At 46.6% G+C, this 27,816-nt stretch overlaps 2 protein-coding genes across 3 annotated transcripts in view; one reads left to right on the top strand and one right to left on the bottom strand.

Annotated features, from left to right (window-relative positions):
* The first annotated feature begins 780 nt into the window (after window positions 1–780).
* On the top strand, window positions 781–6,451 carry Gchfr (GTP cyclohydrolase I feedback regulator). Its single transcript, XM_047540912.1, has 3 exons — window positions 781–954; window positions 3,561–3,655; window positions 4,842–6,451. The coding sequence occupies exons 1-3, from the start codon at window positions 919–921 to the stop codon at window positions 4,963–4,965; spliced, it is 255 nt and encodes an 84-aa protein (XP_047396868.1). The 5' UTR covers window positions 781–918; the 3' UTR covers window positions 4,966–6,451.
* Window positions 5,455–27,816, bottom strand: part of Dnajc17 (DnaJ heat shock protein family (Hsp40) member C17) — a 32,245-nt gene continuing 9,883 nt past the window's right edge. Inside the window, exons 2-11 of one of the 2 annotated variants that reach the window (XM_047540911.1) lie at window positions 17,707–17,776; window positions 17,356–17,414; window positions 17,032–17,119; window positions 14,941–15,026; window positions 14,618–14,714; window positions 14,059–14,102; window positions 12,754–12,831; window positions 12,110–12,190; window positions 11,541–11,651; window positions 5,455–5,642 (exon numbers count right to left, since the gene is read on the bottom strand). In XM_047540911.1, coding sequence (XP_047396867.1) covers window positions 5,523–5,642; window positions 11,541–11,651; window positions 12,110–12,190; window positions 12,754–12,831; window positions 14,059–14,102; window positions 14,618–14,714; window positions 14,941–15,026; window positions 17,032–17,119; window positions 17,356–17,414; window positions 17,707–17,776 — 834 coding nt within the window. In that variant the 3' untranslated portion in view covers window positions 5,455–5,522. Of the gene's footprint in view, window positions 5,643–6,454; window positions 8,260–11,540; window positions 11,652–12,109; window positions 12,191–12,753; window positions 12,832–14,058; window positions 14,103–14,617; window positions 14,715–14,940; window positions 15,027–17,031; window positions 17,120–17,355; window positions 17,415–17,706; window positions 17,777–27,816 lie in introns of those variants that run through there. The other variant, XM_047540910.1, reaches the window with a different exon arrangement.

Here is a 27,816-nt window from a genome sequence, read left to right as displayed (position 1 = left end):
GAAGGCTTGGACGCCTAGCTATGAAGTCGCTGTCCTCCATTAGCTGTTGCGGGATGATGTTTCATTTGCCCCAGGTGTTGCCTTGTATCTGCGCACGCGCCTCGTCTCTGCGGGAGTGCGTGAAGCTCCCCCAAAGACAGCCAGATTCCATCCATTTGGTCACTCCAGACTGGCACCAAGCCAAGCGCACAGTTCCTGTACAGAATTATTTGTAGGGCTACAGAAATGCGTGCATCCGCCTCTGTACTAGGAATTATAGTCCGGGAGGCAGAACTGCGCAGTGTGTCCCGAGTGGTAGTTCAGCTTTAACTTTAAGGGCTGGTCACAAGCCTTCTGCCCCTGCATCCCGCGCCCTCTACGGAATCTCTGAAGAAGTGTCTTGGCGAGGGTTAGGGGGTCCACTAAAGCAGTCGAGGAGTCCGTGACCGCGAGGGCTCGAGCCTGATCTGAAGCGCCATTTGCTCTCTCTGCTTCGCAGGGACAGGCAGGGACCTGCAGGACTTTGGAACCTGTACCTGGAGGTGCCGTAGGAAGAGGGCGCATGGTCAACGCGCGCTCTCGACGCCACGGCCGCCGTAGCCAGTTCGAGTCCGCCAAGACACCACCGCCTCCCAGCCGCGGGAGCGCCCCACACCTCGCTCTCGGTTCCTCGCGGGCGGACTGCTCAGCGGAGGAAGCTGGTAGGATCCAGGGTCCAAGTCCCCGATTGCAGGGGCGGGTAGGAGCGCCGGGCGCGTCACTGCTGCCCGTCCCTGATTGGTCTGCAGCTGTGGCCGGGCACTGGCGGATTGGCGCCGCCAGTGACCAGAGCCCGAGTAACGGGATTCGGGGCAGCTGGTCGCAGTCCCGACGCAAGAGGGGCTGGCGTCGGCGCGGAGTCCAGATCCGCTGGTGGGATCTGGTCGTGAGGCGTGCACCATGCCTTACGTGCTCATCAGCACCCAGATCCGCATGGTGAGTACCTGCCGCCCGGCGGCTCTCGGCCAGGCACTGACTAAAGAGACGGCGGCTGCCCCTTGGCGCCTTCCTCGGAGTAGACCGGCGGGGGGCTGAACTTGGGAAACCCGCCCGACACGCCCCCGCGACAGCAGGGAGAGGGAACTGGGGAAACGGGATATGCCGGTACCCCGGACACACGAAGCTCTGTCAGCTCGGAGTGCCACGGCGGCGAAGGGGCCGGGTGCCTGGGTCGCGACAGGGCGGACCTGTCCTCCCTGTCTGCGGAGGTGCCCAGAGAGCCCTGGCCTCACACGTGCTGCATCCAGCACCCCACACTGGGACACTTTGCAGAAAGGAAGTGGAATAAGCTGGGGAAGGAGGTTTGGGTAAGAAAAGGACGTGCTAAGGCGCTAAAAGCCATATACTAAGCCTTGGGCCCATAACACCCTTACGCCCTTTTAGGAAGGGATAGCCCTGAAGGAAGGAAGAGGTGAAGAAGGAAGGAGAGGTGCGCTTAGGATAGCGCTGGGGAGAGAGCCGTCCAGGAACCCTATCGTATGACCCTTTCTCTTGGTGCAGTTTGCTAATCTTGGAAAAGAAGGTGCTGGTTGTCCTGGAAGCCCCAGTCCCCTTTTAACTTCGGAATAGTACGACTGGGCCCGCAGGTGGGCGACAGGGTGCCCCTTTCCCCTTTTCCTCTCCCCAATGCTCGGGTGATCAAGCAGAGGGTTTCCAGCTCCTTTGAGATGAAGGAAAGGAAAGAGCGGGTGGGTTCACAGGGTGACAGAAGTCTTGGCAGTACACCAGGGCAGCAACAGTTCACGGGTCACTTATGCATTTGTTCAGATGTGGGTCCCTGGGTCCCATTCCCAGATCTCCTGAAACTCTTTTTCTTTGTGCGTTTGGGGAAATGTTCTCTCCAGATGATGATTTTTTTTTTTTTTTTCTCTGTACTGAGGATTGAACCCAGGGCCTTGTGCATAGTAGGCAAGCGCTCTACCAACTGAGTCATATCCCCAGTCCTGATTCTTCTTTTAAAATAAATAAACACACACATAAATAGATATAGATACAGATAGTCTTTTTTAACCAGGCATGGTGGCCCACAGTGTAATTCCAGTGACTCAGGAGACTGAGACAGAGGATCACAAATTCAAGACCAGCCTCAGCAACTTATAGCAAGACCCTGTCTCAAAAAATAAAATGTATCAGAAATATGGGCTGGGGCTGTAGCTCAATGGCAGAATGCTTGCCTAGTACACATGAGGCACTGGGTTCAATCCTTAGCACCACATAAAAATAAACGTAAAATAAAGGCATTCTGTCCATATACAACTAAACAAAAAAAATTTTTTTAATGTATCAGAGGGCTGAGGTTGTAGCTCAGTGGTAGAGCACTTGCCTAGTATGTGTGAGGCACTGCATATAAATAAATAAAAATAAAGGTCCATTGACAACTAAAAAAAGATTTTTTTTAATGTATGGGAAATGTGACCCAGTATAGGGGACCCCTGGGATCAATCCCCAGTACAAAAAAAAAAAAAAAAAAAAAAATGGCGGGGGTTGGGGAGGAGGAATGGAGTCATAACTCAATGGTAGAGTTCTTGCCTAACAGGCAAGGCCCTGGGCTCAATCCCCAATACTGCCAAAAAAAGATATAGACACACATGTATCTTTGATACTTAATACACATACCAAAGAATCAACTGGCTTGAAGTGTACAATTCAGTGCCTCTTTTAGCATATTCAGAGTTTCACAAACATCACTATGATCAATTTTGGAACATTTCTAACACCCCCCTCCACAAAGAAACCCTGTGTCCACTAGCAGTCACTCCTCCTTTCCCCCAACTCCCTAACCTCGTTTCTGTCACTCCATGTGGTCTCCTGGGTCTGGCTTCTTTCACTTACATGTTTTCAAGTTTTAGCAATATTGTAGCATGCATCAGTGTTCTTACTTTTTATTGCAAAAAAGATTCCACTGTTAGGCTGTACTACATGTTGTTTACATAAAGGTCAACTGACATTTAGGTTGTTTCCACCTTTTGGATATTAACACTATGAATATTTGTTCACAATTGTTCAAAAACATTTGTTTTTGTTTTTTTTAAACTTTAAAAAAATTTTCTATTTAGTTGTTGATGAACCTTTATTTATTTATTTGTATGCGGTGATAAGAACCAAACCCAGTGCCTTACACATGCTAGGTAAGCGCTCTACCACTGAGCCACAATCCCAACCCATTGTTGTTTATTTTAACTCAGGAAGTTTACCTACCTGTGTACAAATTTTTGTGTGGACATGTTTTCATTTCTCTCATTCTCCAGGTGACTCTAATACACACAAATGTGGGAGATGGTACTTGGCATGAGGGTGCTAATAGTCACACTATGCCCAGGTCCACTTAGAAGGGCCAGGGAGACTTCACATTGTTGGCCTGAATGTTGAAGGGCTCCACCCTTCCCAGCTTGTACTCACCCTCTAGGGATCCTCACTACCACCTCACCTTTATCTGAAGCTTGCTCAGGGGCAGCAGGCAGGGGAGGAAGGAGAGCTATACCTTCCACCTCTACTAGCAGCCAAAGCAGCCAGCCGAACAGCCACTGTGGCTTACTTTGCAGGAGGTGGGCCCCACCATGGTGGGTGATGAACACTCGGATCCAGAGCTGATGCAGCATCTGGGGGCCTCAAAGAGAAGTGTCCTGGGAAACAACTTGTAAGTAGTGACATCCCTTAGCATCTTCTTCCTGGAACCCACTAGTTCTGCCACTGTTCCCTTTGCATAGCCACCAAGCCCAAAGGCAATGCCCAGCTTGGGCCCTCTTACCTATATCCAGGGATTTGTCCTCTGCAGGGCTGGTCCTGCCCACAGCTCTCCCCCAGCCCCTTTACAGCACCCATGAGGCTCACTCAGAAAGCCTTCTCCCCAGCTTTTCTTCATAAGGCAGTTCATCCTGAGTGGAAGCCCAAGGCAGTCTGTTCTGTGGGTCTAGGACTCCATGAGTGGACTGTTCCTTGCCCTGACCTCTCAGCTCTAAGCTGGACCCCACCAAGCAAAGACAGGAGAGAAGGGTTTCTGTCTTGAAGACCTGGTGAGTAACAAAGGTCAGCCCTAGAAATGTCTGGGTCCTCTTTCCAACTCAGTTGCTGCCGGGGCACTTCCCTCAGCATCCTTCACACCATCTCCATGTCTACACTGGGACCACTGTTTCCTTTTCTGCTCCTTACCCTTCCTACAAAAGGAGTAGGGAAGGACCCTGGCCACACAGATTGAGGAATCCTAAAGTTGCCAGAGTGAGCCCCAGTTCAAAGAAGGAAAGAGAACTGATCCTAGCCCCTTCAGTCAGGGTTGGAGTGCGAAAACCATCCCCATCCCTTCGCCATGAGGCATTTGGCTCAAGATGCCCAGCTTGGGGCTTCAGCCTCTTATCTGCTTCATGGCCTTTCAGCACCAATTAAACCTAAAAGAAGGGAAACCAAGCATTCTCCATGCAAGATAGTGGCATGCAGAGCCAGGACTGCAGGACCACCAGAATGACCCAGAGGCTGGGCAAGGAGTAAGGCCTAAAAGAGGGGTGCTCAGGGTATGTGTGGCTGGTGCCAGACTAACTGGGTCTCCTGTCTGTGACAATGGGAAAACTAGTCAGCCCCTCTCAGTTTTCTCATGTGTAACGAGAACAATAATAGTACCTTCATTATGTTGTTGGGAGGAGTAAATTTTACATGTAAAGTGCTTCGCATAGGAGGGGATGGGAAAGTGCACTTAGCCTGGTATTCAGAAAGTGCCCAGTAAATGCCACTTTGAAGGAAGCTCCTGGCCAGGCTTGGACCTCAGTAGATACTAGCTTTGTATAGGAGCTTTGTCTGCGTTCCCTCATACTGCCACTCTGGTCTCTTTGCAGTTACGAGTACTACGTCAATGACCCTCCTCGCATAGTCCTGGACAAGCTGGAACGCAGGGGCTTCCGTGTGTTGAGCATGACGGGGGTGGGACAGACACTAGTGTGGTGCCTGCACAAGGAGTGACCTTCTCTTGATTTGCAGAAGGGGCACTCCTCCTTTGGAGGATCTGCTGTGGGCCCTGCCTCTCTTCCCAAATTGTTACCTTCTTCAGCCCAGCACCAATGGGCACTGAACAGTCTCTGAAATTCTGCTCTAGTCAGTGGGGGACAAGCCCCTTGCCCTGGTGCTCCCAGTTGTCCTTTGGTTGCAGGCCTAACCCTGACCCTTGCAGTAGGCTGGGTTCTGGGGGAAGGTGCCCAGTGCAGCTGGTCAGCCCAGTAGAGGACGCCTTGGGACCTGACAGGCAGTCCTGTGCAGCTAGTTCAAGCCAATAAATGGCTCTGATGAGTGGAAGCTACTGTACTTTATTTATGCAGTTACTGTCACTACAGATCTATCCCTGCCCAGAAAGGGAAGCTGAGCCTGGGTGCAGCCATCTGAGGTAGAGCCCAGTACCCTATACCTAGGCATGGAGAGAGGTAAACTTAAAAAAAAAAAAAAAGAAAAAAAAGAAAAAGAAAAACAAGTTTATTGGTGCTGTGTAGGAAAGAGCTGTGGGGTGGGAAGGATAGGGCTGGGGGCTATGTGGGCTGCCCCTCCTCTTCCTGCTGCATCTGGGCGATCAGCTGTTGGCGCTCAGCTGCCTGGCGCAGGCGCATCATGACGAGGCTCTCATAGTCCCTCTCTGACAGTACTGAACCCTGGGGAACAGAAAGGAAAGAAAGGGTCAGGGCCAGCAGGGCACTGCTCCACAGACTGCAGACTCAGGAGGCCTAGACAGAGCTGTACTCTTAAGGGTCAAGAAGGGAAGGACCTGGGAACATCCTTTTGGAATCTCTACTCATCCATGTTCCTTCAGAGCCCCACTTTGGCTTTGTGCTCAGTCACTAGCCTCTCAGCCGGCTCCCCTTTGGCCCATCTTGACCAGTTATCTCCGGCCAGCCTCTTTTTAACTAGGTCCATCACATCTGTAGTCAGCTCTGTGCACTCTTTCGAGTGAATCACTTCCCCATTCTCTTACCAGGCCCTATCTCCATTTCCTTTTAACCTTTATCTGCCTCTCCTTCCCTCTGTCCCATGGCTTCTGCCTCACATAGTTTCCAGTGAAGGAAGCTGCCTCAAGTACAGGGATCCACCTGGCTCATCTGGCAACAGACCAGCTGCCAGGCTTCCCTGAGGTAGGCTCCTGCTAAGGACACAGAAGTGAGCCCTGCCCTCCACACAGCCTCAAACATCCCCACTATAGAAGTAAGATTGAGACCATTTGCCTCCTAAAAATACACAGCAGGCCTGAAGGGCAGGGCCTGTGGCCTGCTTTTATGATTTTTACAGCGCTGTTCAGGGGATTAAGAAGGGCTATATTTTAATAATCAAAAGAATAATAAACAACTACCTCAATTGGTTGAGGCTGAGTGGAGAAGCAGTGCTATAGCAGAGCCCTGAGCTATCAGCCCCAGGTCCTGATAAGGTCTGCAGTATGAATTAGAATTAGATCGTTTCCTCCCCACATCCAGTGCTCCACTGGCTGATTAGAGAAGTGTGAAGCCCACCTAAACAAGCCAGGCCAGGTGTTGCAAATGAGTTGGCCTGTCCATGCCAGGAAGCTGTAGAGCCCTGTTCTGGGGTTCTCACATGGAACAGGCCAGGAGGAAAGTATGGTAGTTAGTGACCTGAGGATAAGGAGGGAGTGGCTGGAGTTAAGCTGCCAAGCCCTGGTCAGCTGGTGTGGAGTAAGGTGGGGTCAGGAAACAGGGAGGCTACTCAGCCCTAGCACCCCCCTCCCTCCCACTGCCCTAGGCGAGTGACCCTCCCAGCCAAATCCCTGGGACACTGCTGACAATTCTCAGCAGTCCCACATGACCCACCCCCCTCCATAGAAGAAGGGTCACAAATAAGGTACAGTAGCTAGAGGGGAAGGACAGAAGGGGAATGAGGGAGCAGCACACCCTGACCCTCAACTGCTCTCCTCCTGCCAGGAGGGAGGAGTAGGAAACTAAGCAGCCAGACTGGATGTCAGGCCATGGGAAGGGCAACACTCCCCTCCCCAAGTTAATGTTGCTCTGCCAAGAAAACCTAGAGTCACCCTTGGCATGCCCTGGGCCCAGCCCTGGGAGGAGCAGAGCCCTTTATAGGCATGGGGCTGCTCCACATTAACACACCCTCTGCTTCCTTCCTCTCATTCCTGCAGGTTCTGCTAATGAGGGCCTGTCATCAGGCCCTAGGGCTGAGTCACCCACACCAAGGACAGGTCTCTCTTCCTTCCCCAGCAATTGTACCACAGGCCTGCCTTTCAATTAACGCCCACCTCCCTAGGCTCCTCCCAGACACGCTGGGGGTTGAGGAGCCAGGTGCAGGTGCAGGGGCCAGGGTGGCAGGGCTGTGATGAGAAAAGGAAGCAGTGTGGTGACACATAAAGCAGGGCTGCCCCCAGACCTGTCCCCAGAAGAATCTTAAGCTTCCCATTGCCCTGGGGTGTTGGTCACAGCTGCCCCAATCCCTGCCTGCGGATGCTGTAATTACCTAAGAGCATGAAACCCGGCTTCCCACCTGACTGAGTCAGCTGAAAACAAAACACATCTGCACTGCCACACACTGGCACAAATAGCCAAGCCACTAATCAGAGTCCCACAGCCACTGGCGAGAGGGCAAACCCTACACTGGCCTAAAGAAGGGCGCAGGAGCCCTGAGGAGTGGATGAAAGGATGAGTTGGGGCCCATCTGCCTCCTGTGGAAGAAGCACACGGCTGCCTTTGCCCAGCTGAGAAGATTCATCTCTGCCACCACCGGGGCTATCCTCACTCTGGTTCCGTAAGTGCTGTTTCTTCCTCTGGGTTTTCTTCCATTGTCCTATCAAGTAACCAGGCCACTCCTGTCCCTGTGGGAATTCTTGCTACCAGAAACTCTCAGCTCTCTGCTTTCCTGGACAAAAAGTGCCCTCTTCCTGGTCTTATCTCATCATCCAAAATGCTGACCAAAAGACTCTGCTGAGCAGAAAGCTGGGGCCTATTTCCAGCCCATTAGGGCTGACTCCCTGATTCTCGGAATTCACTGTTTCCTAGTGAGCTCCAGCAGGGACTAAATGGTCACTAGCTGCTCTTAAACACCTGTTTGCCGGGCTTCTGAAGTGTCAGCCTGTCTGCTGGTCCCCCAGGGCCCATGGAGACCTGGCGAAAAGGCTCTTTCCGTAATGCCTCCTTCTTCAAGCGGCTGACTCTGGGACGGCCACGGCGACTCTGGCGACAGGGCAGTGTGCTTAGCCAGGCCAGCACTGCTGGTGGTGACCACGAGGAGTACAGCAACAGAGAGGTCATCCGGGAACTGCGAGGGAGGCCAGACGGACGGCGTCTTCCCCTGTGGGGGGATGAGCAGCCCCGGGCCACTCTGCTGGCACCACCCAAGCCCCCACGTCTCTACAGAGAGAGCTCCAGCTGTCCCAACATCCTGGAGCCCCCAGACACCTACACTGCTGCCTACTCAGCCACCCTGCCCTCAGCACTCTCCCTGGCTGGCACCTTCCACCAATCCTCAGAGGAGGACCTTTCAGACACCGCCACCTTCCAGAAGACACCTGCTCCAGACCTCAGTGATCCCTTCTTCTCCTTCAAAGTGGACTTGGGGATTTCACTTCTTGAAGAAGTTCTACAGATGCTGAGGGAGCAGTTTCCTAGTGAGCCTAGCTTTTGAATGGGGTGAGGGTGGGCACAGCTGGGATGACTGGAGGAAGCACAGTACAGTTGTAAATTAAAGAAAAGGAAGGAATAGGAATCTGGGTCTCTGCCTGCCCTCTGGGTCCTAAACAGTCCTTCAAGTCCCTAAGAATGGAGGAACAAAGACCAGCTGGGATTGTTGGAGGGTCACTTTCTGGCCGGAGCCCTAAAGGAAGCTGGTGAGGCTAAGAAAGGGAAGCCACACCCTGCAACCACAGGAACCAGGTAGAGGCCAGACAAGTGACAGGGTGGCACAGAAGTGAGTTGGGGCGTGGAAGGACACAGACTGGGCAGAACAGACAGTGTCCTGAACCAGCCTCCTCTGAAGCCACTGTCAACAGAGAGGTCACAGGACATGTTTAGGGAAAAATGGTCCAATCCAGGCTAAAGAGGAAATTGGGGAAGCCTGAGAGGAAAAGGGAGACAGGCTTGCCTTTGTCCAATCTGGTGGTCTCACTACATGTACCTGTTTAAATTTAAATCAATTGAAATAAAATAAAATTGCAAATTCAGTTTGCATTAGCCACATTTCAAATGTTCAACAACCACCCTGATTAGTGGCTACCATAGTGGATAGCACAACATGAACGCTGATATCACTGGATCAAGGTTCACTGGACAGTGCTTGCTAATGCAGGCCTGGAGCCCTCAGTGGCATGAGTAGGGGAAGGAAGAGGCATCCAGGGGCTGTGATGGCAAGAATGGGCTGCAGAGGAGGAAAGGTAGGTAGAGATACTGAGCAAAACACAAGAAAAAGGCCAAACAAATCATTAGCAGATAAAAGAACGTGAGAGATTCAGCCTGCCAAAACAGCTGCCCAGAGCAATCCCTGATGCCTGAAGAAGTAGCTCTAAGAGATGCCTGCCAAAGACACAGGTGCAGCTTGCAAAAAGGTGCTGTGGGGAACTCTTAGGACTATTAGTGATGGGAGCTTTTGGGAAATGCTGCAAAAACAATGGCGGATATCCTTCCTAGAAAAGGAAAACTGGATCAGGAGATGGATACTAAACCAAGGAGAGGCATAACTGGACTTCAGGATCCTTCACCAGGACTGGGAGCTCTGGGGGCCCAAACCTGACAATGGGGCTACCTATCAGGCCAAGGCCACCAGCTGTGCTACTGTCCTGCCCTGTGGCCTGGCCTGAATTTCTGAAACCCAAGTCCAGCAGCACTCATCTGGACCATGTAGTTCTGATCTGTTGGCTTTTCCAAATGTGGCAAAGGGGGAGAGAGAAACTTGGACATATACTGCTTCTACAGCCCAAATCTGTGGTCTCCTTTTTACCTCCTCTTGTGCAGAAATGCCAAGCTGAAAAGCACTTCTGTGGTAGAGATAAGAATAAAGTTCTTTCTAATCCAATCTATGAAGTGTTACCTGGGACTATGAAATGCTGAGACTTAAAAGCAGGGATGAGGTCTCTCTCTCTCTCTCTCTCTCTCTCTCTTTTTTTTTTTTTCTACTAGGGATTGGACTCAGGGCACTCAACTTCTAACTCAACTTCTAAGCCACTTCCCCAGCCCTATTTTTTTTTTTTTTTTTTTTTTTTTTTTAATTTAGAGACAAGGTCTCACTGAGTTGCTTAGTGCCTTGCTTTTGGCTTTGAACTCCCAATCCTCCTGCCTAAGTCTTCCCAGTGGCTGGATTACAGGCATGTGCCACCACACCCAGTTCCCTCTCTCTCTCTCTCTCTTAAATGCATGAAATAAGGTTTGTGTCTGTCTTCTTTCTCCCTCTCTCTCTATTTCTATCTCTCCTATAGAGATTGAACCCAGAGGTGCTATACCACTGAGTCACATCCCCAGCTCTTTTTATTTTTTGAGACCGGATCTTGCTAAGTTGCTTAGGGCCTCACTGTGTTGCTGAAACTGGGCTCAAACTTGAGATCCTCCTACCTCAGCCTCCCAAGTCTCTGGGATTGCAGGACTGTACCACTATGCCTGGCAATGAGGTCTTTTCAATCAGGGTCTTGAGTTGGGCTCAGACTACTTCATGTTCTTCCTCTGTCCGGTGTCTGGAACATATACCCATAAAATTTCTAGTCCCTCAGATAGGAAAAGAGAAAAACAGGTGAGCAGAGCTCCTGCTAACCTATTGAGGAGCCATGGACATACCAAAAAAGCACCAAGATCAGTTCAGAAAAGGAAAAAGCCAAGCTGCTGGATCTTGCCCTCAAAGCAATCTGTCCCACCATGTAGGAGCAGTTGTGTCTAGAAGCTATGCAACCCCAGCCACTGAAACTAGATTAGAAAATACCAGGGTCACAGAAGCAGGTAAACACAAGGCTCCATGGAGCTGTGAGGTCTAGGAGCCAGCACTGGGCTAGCATCTGGTGGAAGATGCACATTTCACCACCAGTTAGGGGCACCCCAGGGTCAGCAAAGGGCCAGTGTTATTTTAGAGGAGATGCTGCCCCTTCACAGTTGGCCCCTGACTGGGGAATCGGAGACACTTGGAAAACTGAGGAGCTAGGCAAGGACACAGCTGCCCTAGTCACTAGCCCCTTCTTTGCAGCACTGGGTCATCTGAGCTCCAAATACTTCAAACTACAATCAAGCAACCTGTGTGCCCTCTGGATGAGAATTACAGCCCCAGTAGGAGACAGAGGTGGAAGGAGAGCAAGGTCCAAAGATACTGCGTTGGGCTGGGGTATAGCTCAGTGGTAGAGTGTGGTGTACATACATGAAGGGCCTGGATTTGATCCTCAGCACCAGGCCAAAAAAAGAAAGGAAAAGGGGTCAACAGGGAGTCACAGCCCTCCAATGAGATTGAACCTGCTAGTCTCATTTTACTTTTGCCAATCTGAACGTGGAAAGAAAGGTCCTGAGAAGAGCACAAACAAGAAGATCCCTGAACCTTGATCAGGCCCAGCTGGGTAAGGCCTGGCTCTTTACCTTTGACAGTCCTGGATGACTGCAACCCACCATGCCCTGGGGTTGTCCCTCCAACCAGGAAATCTTCAGAGGGTTATCCACCAGGCCCACTTCATTCTGGACAGCCAGCTCCTGCCAAACAGAGACCCAGTCCTCATCTCATCCATCAAATCAACTATTAAAATGGTACTCTACCCAACAGAAAGACCAGAACCAGCATTCTAGTCCCTCAGACAGAGATGGCAACCTCAACTACCACAAATGATGGTGTGCTAAAACTCTGATGCTTCTCATGGGAGAGTGGTGGGGATCAATTTTCTGCTTTGAGGGAGCAAGGAGGAGCATGAAGGGTGGGAAGGTGGGACTCACATCCTGGAGGAGTGAAGGAGGGTATATAGCCAACCAACATCAAATTAAAAGTCAGAGCATTCACCCTAGGACTCAGGGGGTCTTTGAGAGATTCTTGGCTCTGGAATGGTCCAGAGATTGCTTGGGAGTATGGATCACCAACTTAGAGGGTCCACAAAAGTGGTCCCCTGTCCTAGAATGATAGGGACACCAGTGACCTCCAAGTCCCAGGCAGGACTCACCGCAGCCTTGACAGTTGCAAACTCCACCACAGCAGTGCCTGCCTTCTTACTTGAAAGCACCAGGTTGAGAACCTCACCATACTGTGGAGACAAGGATGTCCCAGTAAGCATGACTAGGCTGTTGGCCATGTCTAGCACATGCCAGAGACCAGCCTGGGCTGCCCTGAAGCCCACTAGGACATTTTCAGCCTGAGGATAATTTTTTATTGCTAGAGGTCCAGAGAAATGAGGTCAGAGATGAGGAAGAAAAAAAGTGTTTTCCAGAAATGCAGGATAGCAAAGGAGACAGCAATGGAACAGCTGCCTCAGCTAGTTGAAGGTAGTCATGAAGATAGGGCTTTCATGCCAGAAATGTACCCCTCTCTCCCAGCACACTCAGCCAAGCCCATGTTTCCAAGGTAAAGGCTAGACGGGCAATGGAGGAGAGACCTGGCTGGGGGGAGCACATAGCAACCTAAGGGACAAGAGGACCATATCTTGGGGGAAAAGTCTTCAGGCTGTCGCATGGTCAGCCTAAAGAAGAAATAAGAACAAGAAAAAGTGGATAGAGATGTTAAGGGAAGTTTAGGGGCATAAAGAATCCTGGGGTCTGGGATAAGCTGTGGGACGAATGACAAGAAAGGGAGAGAGTCAGAAGGGCATACCTTTTGTAAGAGGCGCAGGAGGACATCTTTGGAGTAGCCACCCTGGGACTCATCCTCCTTCTTACACTTCCATTTTAACTGAAAAGACAGTATCATTAAAGACTGACCTTTGGGAAAAAGGCACAGTCACACATTGCTGGTTGGAATGCAAATGGGTGCAACTGTAATGGAATGTCAACTGTTATGGAATGCGGTATGAAGATTTCTCAGAAAACTTGGAATAGAACCACCATTTAACAGAGCTATCTCATTTCTCAGTTTATACCCAAAGGACTTAAAACTCAGCATATTACAGTGATGCATCCACATCAATGTTTATAGCAGCTCAATTTGCAAGAGAACCAATCAATCACTATGGAACCAAACTAAGTGCCCTTCAACAGATGAATGGATTAAAAAAAGTGAGATATATTGCCCAGCCTTAAAGAAGAATGAAATTATGGCATTTGCTGGTAAATGGATGAAGCTGGAGAATATCATGCTAAGTGAAATAAGCCAATCCCAAAAAACCAAAAGCAGAATGTTTTCTCCAATATGCAGATACTAATTCACAATGGGGCGGGGTAGGGTAGAATAGAGGTATTTTGGACTAGACAGAAGGGAGTGAAAGGAGGGGAGTGGGTATGGGGATAGGAAAGATAGTAGAATGAATCAGACATTATTACCCTACGTACATATATAACTACACGACCAATGAGATTCTACATCATGTATAACCAGAAAAATGAGAAATTATACTCCATTATGTATGATGTATCAAAGTGCATTCTGCTGTCATGTATAACTAATTAAAACAAATTTTTTAAAAAATCTGACCTTTGGGGCTGGGGAAATAGCTCAGTCGGTAGAGTGCTTGCCTTGTAAGCACAAAGCCCTGGGTTCGATCCCCAGCACGGCAAAAAAAAAAAAAAAAAAAAAAAAAAAAAATCTGACCTTTGGCTGAACAAGACCAGACCCACAACTGAGCAGATGCCTTGCTTGTTTCCAAGCACCACCAAAAACATGTTTTCCTGGTGAAAACAGAGGCAGGGTAGCCTGCTCACCCTCAGCAATGCCTTCCACCCTGTAAGTCACTCTCCTTAGAGGGCTTCTGGGATGCTCTGCCCTGCAATCACCAAACCTGAGAGCTGCTTCCATGGCAAATTCTGAGGGCAGTCCTGTTCTCTAGGAGGCTGGAGGATGGAAAGGATGTGGCTACCTTAGAGACCAAGTATCCCTGAACAGGACCCCTAAAACCACATGATCCATGTGTTCTTGTAAAGAGGAGGTGCTATGAGGTAGCCCACAGATCCCACCCAGGCTCACCTTTAGTTTGGGAGTTCCTCTGCATTCAGTATTTTCTACCTTTCCTAGAAATATTGAGAAAAGAAGAAAGATAGAATATGAGGGAGTCTGATTTTCTCCCATAGGGGAGGCAGCCAAAAGCTAGAGGATCTAGAAAAGGTCACTCCAGACCAAGGGCAATATCTGCCCTACCCTAATGAGGTGCCTGGTGGGGACAGTGCATGTCATCCCACCCCATCCCCAAAGTGGCTTACCTGGCCACCTCCTGAAGGTCACTTGTTAGCTATCTCCAAAGAGCTGGGAGCACTTCCTGGGGGCAGGAGGCCCCACTGAAGCAAAGTACCCCAGGGCCTTTATTCCAGTAGACTCCTCCAAATGAGAGCTACTTCTGCTTGGGACTAAAACCAATATGGCAGGAGATTCCAAGGGGAGTAAAAAAAGTTCCCCAATGACTGGAATGTTGGAATAGGGTGCCATGGGGTGCTCACAGGGTTCCAGGAGGTGGAAGCCTCCACAGCCACTAGCTCTGGGCAAGGGGGAGCTGCCCTTAAGGAGAGATAGGAGAGAATGGTGTTCTCACCTCTTAGCCTCTGCTCATGACCCTGACGTATCTGCTCCTGGATCAGTCTTTGTTGCTCCTCCAGCTGTCGGGAACCCTCTTCTCGTAGGCGTGCAATCTATAGAGCAGGGAGCGGAGGGAGGACAATTCTGTGCAGATCCAATTTCAGGTTGATTCACCTTGTAAAGGTCCCACCTGCACGCTAGGGCTCAGCAACCTGTGGGTGGAACAAATCACCCATCTCCCACAGAAGAAGGTGGGAAGAACAAGTCCTCCCCATTACAATAATCACCCAAGTCCCTCCTCCACCCACTCCTCCTGCTGCAGATGGCCCTCGGGCTTACCTCTTGTTCTAGCGTCCTGGTGTTCTGGCTCTCCTCCTCCTCCTCACTCCCCCGGGCCTGGGCCTGACGCTCCCGAGCTTCCAGGTCTAGGTACAAGGTTGAATGACCCAATTGCTGGTCTGCACAGTTTCTGCACTGACTCAGATCACTGTAGCTCTGGCTGATGAGACCACACAGTAATTCCTGCCCGCTCCTACCATGCCCATTTGCCCCTAAGTTACTTTCCACTAAGAAAGGTCATAGCACAGAAGAGGAATGGGTTCCAGTCAAGTGACCAGGGGCTAGAAGAGTTAAAACAGTTCACACTGACTGAGCTGGTCCTCTCCATGCAGTGAAAAGGGTGCAGGTGGGCACTTATGTCAGCAGCTCAGGGCCTTGAAGTCAGGGATGCCCACGGATAGAGCTGCTGGCTTCTATTTTTGTGGTTTGGCACCACTGCCTAACCAAGCTTGCCTTGGCTTTGATTTGTTTCCCACCACTGAGCTCAAGTTCCCATGGTCTCCCTTATCTCCCACTTGACTCACCTTTACCAAGCCTTACTTGTGATCCTAGCTACAGTGGCTCCTGCAGGGATGGGCAGATTGTGGCAGGGTACCCCAGGTCCTAGAGCCCTCCTGCCTCTCAAGGGAAATTTGCTTGTGGTCCTGTGTCTAGCCAGATGCCACGACAAAGCCTTCTTTCAGGTCTAGGATTCACTGCTTTCCTTTCTGCATACTTACCTACCTTGGACCTCTTTTTATTTTATTTTTGCAGTGCTTAGAAATCAAAGTCACATACTAGGCAAGTGCTTTACCACTGACTTATACCCTCAGGCACCCCTTACCTTTTTATAAATTTTTTCTACTGGGAATTGAACCCAGGGGCAATTTGCCACTGAACTACATCCCCTGTCCTTTTCATTTTTTGAGATGTTTTTTAAGTTGCTTAGGGCCTAAATAAGTTGCTAAGACTGGCCTTGAATTTGTGAATCTCTTGCTTTAGCCTCTCAAGTTGCTGGAGTTATAGGCATGTGCCACCCTGTGTGGTTCCACCTTTTTTTTTTTTGATAGAGAAATGGATGCAATTGGGCTGGACATAGTGGCATATGCTTGAGGCAGGGGGATCACAAGTTAGAGGTCAGCCTGGGCAATTTAGCAAGACCTTGTCTCAAAACATAAAATAAAAAGGTGTGGGAGGTAGTTCAGTGGTAGAGTGCCCCCAAATTCAATCCCGATATTGGAGGGAAAAAAAAACAAACACTGAATATGCAAAATCTAAGAAGGTGATAAGATTGAGTACAGAATGCCTGGACCAATCTTCTTGGGTTGATGAAAATGTTCTAAATTGATTTATAGTCATAGTAGCAACATCTGGTTAATTTAATAAAAATCATTGAATCATACAGTTGGACTGAATCAATGTTACAATATGTAAAGAGTACCTCAAAATAAAGCTGTTCAGGGGCTGAAGTTGTGGCTCAATGGTAGAACACTCACCTAGCACACGTGAGGTACTGGATTCAATCCTCAACACAACATAAAAATAAATCAGTAAATCAATCAATCAATCAATCAATCAATAAAGCATTATGTTCATCTACAACTAATAAAATTTTTAAAATAAAGTTGTTCAAAAAGCAAAGCTTATGGCTAGAGATGTAGCTCAGTGGTAGAGTACTTGCCTAGTATGCATGAAGTCCTGGATTTGATCAACACCTCGGGAAGAAGGGGGGAAAAAAAAAAGCAACCAGCCTGGACCTCTTAGAATTTTTCTGAGGGAGCATTTCAGGAGTGAAAGTTCTGGGCAGGGATGAGACTGGAAGAAATAAAAAAAGACCCAGCCTACCATGAGAAATAAGAATACTGATTTTACTCATACTGTATGGGTTTAAATTCCAGTTCCAGCAAGTTTCTAAACTTAAAAATAAATTTAATAATTGCCATTATTTCTAAGGGGGTCTTTAGGACCTAAACTCTCGGAACAATTTTGCCCAGAATCTGGGCCAAGAGACTTCGTATTGCTGGAAGTGAAGCTCCAGGAAGAAAAGTGAGGAAGGTGAATGAAAATTGTCAAGGAAATTCCAGGTCCACCCAGCACTGCGAAGTCACTTACCAAGCTTCACTTTCTTCCTTTTTTCATCAAGTTTTTGGGTCCTCTCTGCTGCCTGCTTCTTGGCTTTTCTGACCTTGTCATACGCAGCCTGGAAGGAGAAAGGAACATAGAGCTGTGAGTCAGCCAGAGAAAAAGGACAGAGCCCCAGCAATCTCCCTAGCCATTGCCTCCTAGCCCATAGTCATCAGGGCAACAGGTGGGTGATTAGGTCTCTGGGGCTTAGACAGTGACTGTGCCCCATGGCAGAGGGCAGAGGATCAAGGCTGAAAGCAGCAGTGGTCTCTAACCACTGGGAACTATTCAGTTACAGAAGGAGGCACTTACCCGGGCTGCAGCATCTGTCAGTACTTCCAAGGCCTGAGAGAGCTGGTGGAAGAGTTCGGCTATTTAAATAAAGACCCAAAAAACAGAGAAGAAAGACAGTTAGACTTGGCAATGGTATGCTCCCTCAAAAAGGCACTTCCAAGCCACAGGAGGGCAGAAAAACTGACATCAGCAGATGACAAACCTGCAAGGAAGAGTGAGTGAATACCTCAGCAACTGACTGCATGCCCCAACATGTGAAGCCCAGACCAGGCCATGAGCATCTACACTCCAGAGCACTCACATGCAGAGCTTAGCACAACACCCAGGAGACTAACTGGGTCTTCTTCTTCCCATGGCTTGGAGTCTCACCTGCTCTGGGATTATCAGGATTTTTGTCTGGGTGGCAGGATAGGGCCTTCTGCCTGTATGCCTTCTTCACCTAGAAAAGTCAGAAGATGTGATTATCCATTCCTATCACAGTCACAAACAGAGAAATCTTGATAAAACAATAAGGGAAACCCCATGCCCATCTAAAAGAAATGCTTCTGGCTCCCTCTTTCATAGTCATCATAGAGATTTGCAACAGAGGAGGCAAGAGTGATGGAAGGAGCCAACCCCTGCTGCCCAGCAGAGGAGCCAGGCCTACTTTCTGCTCAGTGCTGAATTTCACCACTGCTGTGTGTCAAAGGGGCTCCTGAAAGGGACAGGAGCACTGTACTCTGTCTCTATATAACCACCTGCAAACAGCTATTCTCTTCACAGTTTTGGTGGGCATGGAAGCTAGGGCAACCTTTCTGGAGGAAAACTGTGTCATCAAATTTTAAGATGTACTTTCCATTTGACTCAGTCCTAGGAATTTGGATTCATAGAGTTACGCCAAAACAAATACACAAGATATTCACTGCAACACTGTTTATACGAGGCACCCACTGGAACCAGCCAAATTTTCATCAATAAGGAGACCCATTAAAAACATTCCAATAAGCTGGATGTGGTGGGGCACGCCTGCAATCCCAGCTACTGGGGAGGCTGAGTCAAGAGGAGCACACATTTGAGAACAATCTGGCAACTTAGCAAGTCCCTTAAAAAATTTTTAGAAAAAAAGGCTAGGGGTATGTAGCTCAGTGGTTGAATGCTCACGTAGCATGCACAAGGCTACGTGTGTGTTCCCAGTACACACACACAAATATTACAATAGCCAGAGGTCTCTGGGTGCTGACTAAGATCTTTAGAGTCACGTGAGTGAAACAAGCAAGGTTCAGAACAGTGTAATTACTTTGGGGTTTAAAAAAAAAAAAAAATGGCACACAAAGTTATAGATACCTGGGCATGTGTACTGTTTTATTTTTTTCTCAAGGCAATCATAAGAAACTTAATGGCAGGCTGGGGATATAGCTCAGAGTGCTTGCCTTGTAAGCACAAGGCCCTGGGTTCAATCCCCAGCACTGCAAAAACAAAACAAAACAAAACAAAAAAACTTAATGGTAATCTCCTTTGGACAGGATGAAGGTGGAGGGAAAGGAAATATTTACTTACTTATCATTTTATAACGTTCTATGGTTCAAACTGTCAAACCTTAAACAGGTCTTTTAACCTTAAACAGGTCTATCATTTTTCATCGCCCTTAGTGTGGAAGTTATGGTCCCACTTTTAGTTTTCATCTTTGTTTCTCTCTGTATTAAAAAGGAAAAAATCCTACTATTTCTCATATTAGCAAAAATAAGCAATCATAGCTCACAAGATTCTGTTTCACATTTGACCTACCTAGTCGTTGTAAGTGAAAGTAGAGTACAAAAACAATCACAGAATCTGTCTCTGCTTCCTAACGCCTCCACCCTTCACTTTGGTTCTGCACAGGTTACCTGTTGCTCGAACACCAGGAGGAACAGCTAAGCAGACTGGCTTTCCAGGCTTCTCAGATGGAAGCAATAAATAACTCTACACCCAAGTGTGCTAAATAAGAACCTTCAGAAGCAGGCAGCTAGCATTTGCCAGGGGAAGGCCTGCTGGGCAGGTTCCTGACTCAACTCCTACTTCTAGAGCCAGCCGTCAAGTTCATGACCTTTGTGGGTCTGCTGCCACCTGCTGGGCCATGGCCAGCCCCACACCTTCACTTGCCAGGGCAACCCAAGCCTTTCTTTTGGCTCTCCTGACTGAGTTCAAAGAGACAGGAATGACTCTCAGGACAGGCCTTGAGCCATAAGCAAGCAGATGTGCCTCCCTCCCTGCCTTCTATCTTTCCAATCACCCACCTGTGCACATCTGGCCCACCTACTGGCTCTGTTTTCACTATTAAAAAATGACAATGATAAAGGAAGGGGAGGGGATAGCTTTCTGGATAGTCTTACATTTGCAATGTCATCTTTACTCTCTAGGTCTCATATCATTTGCCTCTTCTCCCTTTCATTCATCTTCTGTGGTTCCCTCAGCTTCGTTACCTTTATTAAATAGTTCATTTGTTTTTGTTTTCTTTTGAGGTTCCCAGGTTAACCAGATGGTGGGTGTCCTTCTGACCCTTCCTCTTGGTCACTCCAACACATGGGAGCACCTATACACACTTATAGGAGAGGGATGGGGTTTTTGGCCCTCTACTCCCATCTCTCTCTGACTCCCTCTGCCTTCACTTTAAGATGAGTGAGGGGAAGAGACAGGAAGAAGGGTTCATGCGTCTTGGGAGCAGTCTCCCCCACATCTTATGGCCTCAACCTGCAAAGCTGCCCTGGGAATAAATGTCCTTAGTCCTAGGATTAATAGGTGTGCCCTATCCATACGATATAAGAGAATTTTGTGGAAGACTTTTTCTTTTATATCATGGGGTTTTTATAAAGTAGTTCATATGTTCTTTTTTTGTAAATCTGGTAGGGGCAGAAGAAGGGAAAGAAAAGAATGAAAAGTACCAGAAAGAAAGCAAGACAAAAAAGGCATAGGGTGGGCTGGGTAAAGATACCTCCTTCATTTCTCTTTTCTATTGTTTTTGAGAGCATGCTATATGAATTTTATTCTAAAAGAATAATATTAAATACTGTTCTGCATTTTAAAATTCATTCTGAATGTCCATGAGATAATTGGCTTTTCACTTAAATAGAGAAACAAAACTGTTCAAACTGAAAAAAAATTATGTAACAATGGAAGGCTAATCTACATATTAATTCGCTTCCTTATCAATTTTCTTTTCAGAATGTGTTTGACAAATGTCTATAACATCTCATGAAATTTTATTTGAGTTAATAGTAGTCCTATCTACCTTATCCCACTCCCTAAGTGGGTGAACCCTATCCTGTCCCCAGCCTCCCACGCAACCAAATACAACTGCCTGGACCCCCGTTCCCTCAAGATCTGGCCTGTGCCTCAATTTTCAAACCACCTTTTTTTTGTTGTTTTTTCCTGGTGCCAGAGGTTGAACCCAGGGGCACTTAGTCACTAAGCCACATTCCCAGCCCCTTTTTTAATTTTTTATTTTGAGACAGGGTCTCACTAAGTTACTTAGGGCTTCACTAAATTGCTGACGCTGGCTTTGAACTCTCCATCCTCCTGCCTCAGCCTCCTGAGCCACTGGGATTACAGGCATGCTGGGAGTCATCTATGAACCATGTGTGTTAATTGACCAACGTTCTATCCATTGGCAGGGAAGTTCTGTCTTGGGAACTCCCAGGTGGAAACCCCCTAGTGTGAGACCGCCCACTTCATGCTGGCTCCCTGACCTGCTCACCACCCAAGTTTAAGCACAGCCTCCCCAAGATGGGTGTAGCATGCCAAACAGCAATCAACCCGTTTACTGCAAGACCCCTGCCACACGGAGAACCAAGTACTGAATCAAAACTCCTCCCACTGAAACCTTATCCCTGCCTTTGATGTATGCCCCCTTAAATAAAGAATTGGGGCCTTTTTCAGTGGTTCCGTTCCAATTCCTATCAGGACTGGAAAACCCATGAGGCACTCCACTTTTTAAATTTAACCTTTGGCTTTATCTTTAATCTTTTACTGATTATTTCAGACTTTTCATTTTCTCAAGTGACTCTCACCTCCTGAGCAGGAACCTGCTCTGTCAGGGTGCTGGCCACTCTGTAACAGGCGTGCACCACTGCACCCACCTCCAAACTACCTTTTAAAGATGTAAGAACATTCTGTGTTGAAGCTCCTCTAAAAACAAAACAAAACAAAACAAAACAAAACAAACAAACAAACAAAAAAAAAAAAACTGCCAGTGTCATGCACTGGCTGAGCATGGGACAGAGGTGACATTCTGAAAGTGAAGACAAGCTGGTATTCATTCCCAGGGAGGTTATGAGTAAGGGCAGAAGGAGGTCTCTGGAAACCCCTCCTTGCAGCAGTGAATCTACCATACCTCGTAGGTCCATTAAAGAAGCATCTAGATATGCAGGGGCTGATGTGGGCTATGGGAATACAAAGAAAAATCAGGAATGTTCACAGAAGGACACAGAAGAGGAAGACCAAGCTTAGTGAAGAAGAAGCCAGTATGTGAGATGCCACAAAAGTGGTCCACAAGAATGGAAACAGAGAAGGGAGTGGCTAATTTAGCCTTGAAAGTTTCCCAGAAAGGCAATATTCAACTGGGTCTTGACAGGTGAGGGGAGCCAGGTGTGGTGGTGCACACCAGTAATCCCAGCAACTTGGGAGGTTGAGGCAGGAGAATCAAGAAGATCCCAAGTTTGAGGCCAGCCTCAGGAACTTAGTGAGGCCCAAGCAACCTAGTGAGACCCTGTCTCAAAATAAAATATAAAACGGGCTGGAGATTGGTTCAGTGGTTAAGCACTCCTCGGTTCAATCCCAAGCACCCCCACCCCAAAAAAGAAAAGAAAGGTGATGGGGTTCTCCAGGCAGAGAGCCAGAAAGGACATTCAAAGTCCAGAGTATAAAAACACCTGGACTTCTCAAGCCCCCGACCAGTTCAGAGGAGAAATAGAAAAGTTTTGTTTTAATAAGGAAAAGGTACTGAGAACAGAAAGGGTCAGGATAAAGCAGACATGAGTGTAATAAAACATGGAAATAATGATTTTTGCCAGATGGAGTGGCGTGTATGCCCATAATCCCAGCGGCTCAGGAGGCTGAGGCAGGAGGATCTCAAGTTCAAAGTCAGCCCCAGCAACAGTGAGGTACTAAGCAATTCAGTGAGACCCTGTCTCTAAATAAAATACAAACTAGGGTTGGGGATGTGGCTCAGCTGTAGAGTACCCCTGAGTTCAATTCCATACCGAAATAATAATAATAATAATAATAATAATGGTTTTCATCAGAGGATGTTTTAGTTAATTTAAAAAAATTCAACCCCCCCCTGGGGGGGGGAAGCAGGAACAGTAATAGAGAGCTAGGCATGTGACTTGCACCTGCAGTCCCAGCTACTCCAGAGCCTCAGGAGTTTGAAACCAGTCTGGGAAACAGCAAGAACTACATCTAAAAGAGAGGTGCCTTAAGATATAAAAATAAAAATAAAATTACCGGGCACAGTGGCATATGCGTATGATCCCAGTGACTGGGAAGGTTAAGGCAGGAGAACTGCGAGTTCAAGGCCAGCCTCAGCAATTAAGCAAGGCCCTATACAACTTAGTGAGACCCTGTCTCAAAATAAAAATTAAAAAGGACTGGGGATGTGGCTCAGTGGTTAATTAAGCAACCCTGGGTTCAATCCCCAGTACCAAAATAAATATGTAAATTTTTTAAAAAAAATTAGTCGAAGTAAACTAATAACCTTCTAATTTGTAGGAAAAGAACAGATTCATACAAATTCAATATATAGTAAAAGGTATTATTAAAATTTATTAAGTGAAAAAAGTTAGATCTTCATCTCCAACCATATACCAAAATAATTCTAGATATATTAAAACATTTAATTTAAAAAACAAAACTAAAATGATCAAAAAGAAAGAAAATAATGGGGTTACTAATCTGCTCTCAGGATGAGAAGTATAAAATCAAGGAAAGAAACCACACACGTGTCGTTCCCCCATCCCCACAAAAGTATTCCTCTAAGTCAAAAATCACAGACAACCTTGATATGATGGCATGAGCCTGTAGTCCCAGCACTCTGGAGTATGAGGCAAAAGAAACACTTGAGCCCAGGAGTTCAAGACCAACCTGGGCAACATAGTGAGACCCCTTCTCAAAAAAAGAAAAAAAAAAAAAAAAAGATAGAAAGAAAAGAAAATCACAGAGGGAATTAAAAGGCAGGAGAAAATGAAAACTGAGGGAATTTTCTGCATGAACTATGAGAGACAACACAATCCTCACTCTTTAATGAACTCATGCAGAGACATAAGGGAAAAAACAAACTATAAGAAAAAGGAGATAAAACACAGAGATAACTCATAATAAAATATAAATAGTTAATAAAATTAAAAACTACTTAAAGGTGGATTCTGGCAGTACATATCAGGAGGTTTTCAAAAGTTCAGACCCACTAACATAACAAGCCCTCTCTAAAAGTCTATTCTAAAGAAATATCTAGAAATTAATATAATATTTATAAATGTGGCTATTCATGTATAACATTTTTCATAATGGAGGAAAGTTAGAAATGATTTAAATTCCAAAATAACAACAAATATAGTAGCTAGCACTTATACAATGCTTACCATATGACAAGTTCTGTTTGAAGTACTTTACAAGTATTAACTTATTTAACATTTAAAATCCCTTTGAAGTAGAAATCCTTATTATCCTCATTTTATAAATGAGGAAACTGACAATGAGGAGTTAATTATGATACTAAAATCCATTTGATGGAAAATCATACAGTCATTACATTAAACAAAAAACATACTATTCCAGGGTCAGACGCAATGGCGCACACCTATAATCTCAGCGGCTCAGGAGGCTGAGGCAGGAGGATCAAGAGTTCAAAGTCAGCCTCAGCAACTTCAAGAGGCACTAAGCATCTCAGTGAGACCCTGTCTCTAAATAAAATACAAAATAGGGCTGGAGATTTGTCTCAGTGGTCAAGTGCCCCTAAGTTCAATCCCCAGTACCCAAAAAAACAAAAACAAAATCAAAACATTATACTATTCAAGTCAAACACTACAGAAACAACACTGGCTCTGGCTTCACTTAGAACATTAAAGGCTGAATGGCAGGTCGGGGGAGGGGGAGGTCTAAACTTCCACTATTCCCAAGCTGTAACAAAACAGCCCAAACCTCTATCAGAGTAGAATCAGAGAAGGTCAAATAGGGAGCCAGGTCTTTCATTCCTGCCACATGAAAATACAAAAAAATCCCTGAAAGACAGGCTTATTAACAGTTGATATTTACTTTCTATAATGAATTTGGATTACTTTTTAAGTAATACAAGCAAAAAAATAAAAAATGAACAGGGTGCTTGCTTTTTCATACTATTCTAAGATAGGAGACAGCATGGTTCAGTAAAAGGTTTCTAGAGTCTAATGGATGCATCATCAGTTTCAGAATTTTCCACATACTAATAGAGGGCAAATTACTAAATCTCATTCAGTCTGAGGTTCTTCAACTTCAAAATGAGAAAAATAAGCCCTACATTCAGGGTTGTTGGAAGGATTAAAAGAAAACAGTCCATGCAATGCACCCAACAAAAAATGAGGCCCTCTGTAGTTCTGAAATGCTTCCCTCACCCAACTCCTGGAAGTGGAGTAAGTCACAAAATCAGCTCAGTAGGATGCCAACCTGACAAGGTTCAGAAATGGACCCTGGTCCACTGTGGGTACAGGTCAACCCAATTTGAATTCTCTAGGTGAGCAGTCTGCTACAGTATGGTCCTAAAAGTCAATTCTTGGTTGGTTCCCTGAGTCTCTGAAAAATTCTCATTCAAAGAGGGGCATAGGTAGGAATCCTGAGATCTTTCAGAGTGACCATGAAACAAAACCCAGCTGGCCTAAGAATACCAGTCAAGATTAACTAATTATTAATGTATTTGGCTAAGTGTGTCCTATTCCTTAGTTTGAGCCTGGAAAGTTAGCTTTGACTTTGAACCAGTTGGTCTAGACTTTGGTGCTCTGTGTCATAAACTGGATTCCCAACTTAGTCCAGCCCTCCTGGAGTGATAGCTGCCTGAAGAATTTCTCAGGTAAACGTAACTCACCTGAAGTGGGCCTTTAAAAAAGATTCTGGTCTCAATATTGTTTATTTATTTATTTTTAATATTTTTAGTTATAGGTGGACACAATACCTTTATTTTATTTATTTATTTTTATGTGGTGCTGAGGATCAAACCCAGTGCCTCACACATGCGAAGCACTCTACCGCTGAGCCACAACTCCAGCCCCACCCAATATTGTTTATTATGAAATAACCCTACCTCATGAGTAGCTCAAGAGGCAACAAAACAGTATTTTTCTTAACTATGATAAAGTCAGAAGAAGAGCTTTCAGAAAACAAAGAAATACCATTGTAGAATGTAGAACCAAGACAGGATTGTGGAAACCCAAGAATCTCAGGCTGGAAACTTCTCTACACAGCCGCGTGCATAGGCCCTGAGATCATTTAGGCCAAGTTGAAGCAACCGCAGCAAGTTTACAGTCTCCTGGATTTTCTTAAATATTTGCAGCTTTCCCTCTTTTACCTATAGGTTTCCCCTAAGTTCCTTGGTCTCTCTAGCACTTGCAAACACTTGCATTCCTGAGGCTTCACAAAGAGGAGGAGTTGGGTAACAGTTGAGGGGCTACCCACACAACCACCTCTGTGTAGACTATGGTTTTTCAGAGGATCAGGCTGTCTCTAAGGTATGACAAAGATCTGAACGAAGTCCCCACCAGGACTTCAAACTCATATTTACAGAAGTTTGGTCTTTCTCTTGACATCTTTCTAAAATCTTCCTGCCTACACCTACCTTTTTCCATCCTAAGGCACTAGTTGAGTTTAATTTGTCTTCATTGCCTCAGGATCATCATCTACTATAAACTACATAAAATACTAAGGGCAGAACACAATCAAGTGCTACTGAGAGCAAATTATCAAGCTTTCTCTAAGGTTCTCTAGGTGGTAATGATCTTAAGGTCTATTCCTTTTATTGTTTTCCTATCACTTTCTTAGTCAGTCTCTCCTAGACTGTGCCAGATATCAGCACATCCCTACAAGTTGTTCTTAATCTACTGTTTCTTTTCTGGTGTAGCTTGAAAAACAGATAACCATAACTAACAGATAACCATAACTATGATATATATATATATATATACACACACATATAACTATACATCAAATTAGAGCTTTCAGGTAAGAAGGAACAGGGTTCCCCTTTACAAATACAGTGAATGTGCTTAAGGGGCAGGAAGTTTTGCTCTCCCCAGGGCCCAGAACAGCACAATGAATAACACCTGGCACTTAGTAGGCACGAAGTAAGTATCTGTGGAATAAAAGGGGCAATTCGTATGTTCTTGACCAAAACACAAATAGAAACCTCAATTATGTCAGTTACTTCAGGCCTACTAAGGAGTAGAAGGAAGTAAGCTGCTGTCCTGACCTTAGGAGACCTTGCAACTATTTTGCAATTTTCCCTTCTACCTGGCTAACACCTCCTCCAGAAAACCAAGTCTGGAAATGGGAAGAACTTACTCAAGCAGACTGCAAGGACAACTAGAGTGGGAACTAAATATTATCCCTATCACTTCCCAACAGCCCTTATCATGGAAAGGAAGAATGAATAATAAATTAGCAGCCATCCAGTCAGCCCTTCCCCAGAAGCTCCATAACTGGTTCTATCACTTTCAGCAACCAAAGTATGTGTGTGCTGGGGGGTGGGGGGTGGGTCCTGCAAGGTGGGTCTCCTGCCACCTCCACTGGGCTTTGCCCTAGGCACCCTGCAGGGCCTCTAACAATCCTCCTGCCCCAATTTCACCTCTTTAGGGGAAGCAATTCCTGACACAACCAAAAGAGCAAGGCGCTGAGGGGTCCAATAAATAGAAAATTGCCATCATTAACTTAAAAGAAAGGTGCCCTACAAAGAAGTTATTATTTCTTAAAAGGTTGCTGACCTTTCTTATAATGCAAATTGGAGCCAGTTAAGTAAGCAGTACAAATAATTAGGCCCAATTCTCAAAAGCCAGGCTGGTAGGATGGACTTAGATAAGAACACACTTCATGAAGGCAGTCCTATGTGACAACAGGGACTGACTGAACAAACCATATGGAATGAATCAGCTAGATATTCATTACCAGACCCAGTTCCAGAAAAGGAAATGGTCTGTAATCATGGTGTGGGCAGTCATTCTCCCCAGGCCTGGGGGAGGCAGGCATCTCTTTATTTCTTCCTGAGCAAGAAAACCAGAAGTTGACTGCCTGAGCTCACAGGCAGGAAGTAAACCACTGGGCTCTGGGCACTGAAAAATGCCTGAAAGATTTCTCACTTTCACTCCTTACAGCATGTGGCCCATTTAAGACAGTACCACAAAGAAATCCCCAAATACCTGGACACTGGATACTGGAGGAGGGGGGTCTCCTAGGGCTTAGCACAAGCAGAGAGGGAGCCAGCCACCTCCCAGACCAGCCCCTTCAGCTCAC

This window comes from Sciurus carolinensis, chromosome 2 (assembly GCF_902686445.1).
Source record: "Sciurus carolinensis chromosome 2, mSciCar1.2, whole genome shotgun sequence".
Lineage (NCBI taxonomy): Eukaryota > Metazoa > Chordata > Mammalia > Rodentia > Sciuridae > Sciurus > Sciurus carolinensis.
The sequence above is the reverse complement of the archived record's forward strand: the minus strand, read 5'-3'. Positions and strand labels throughout refer to the sequence as shown.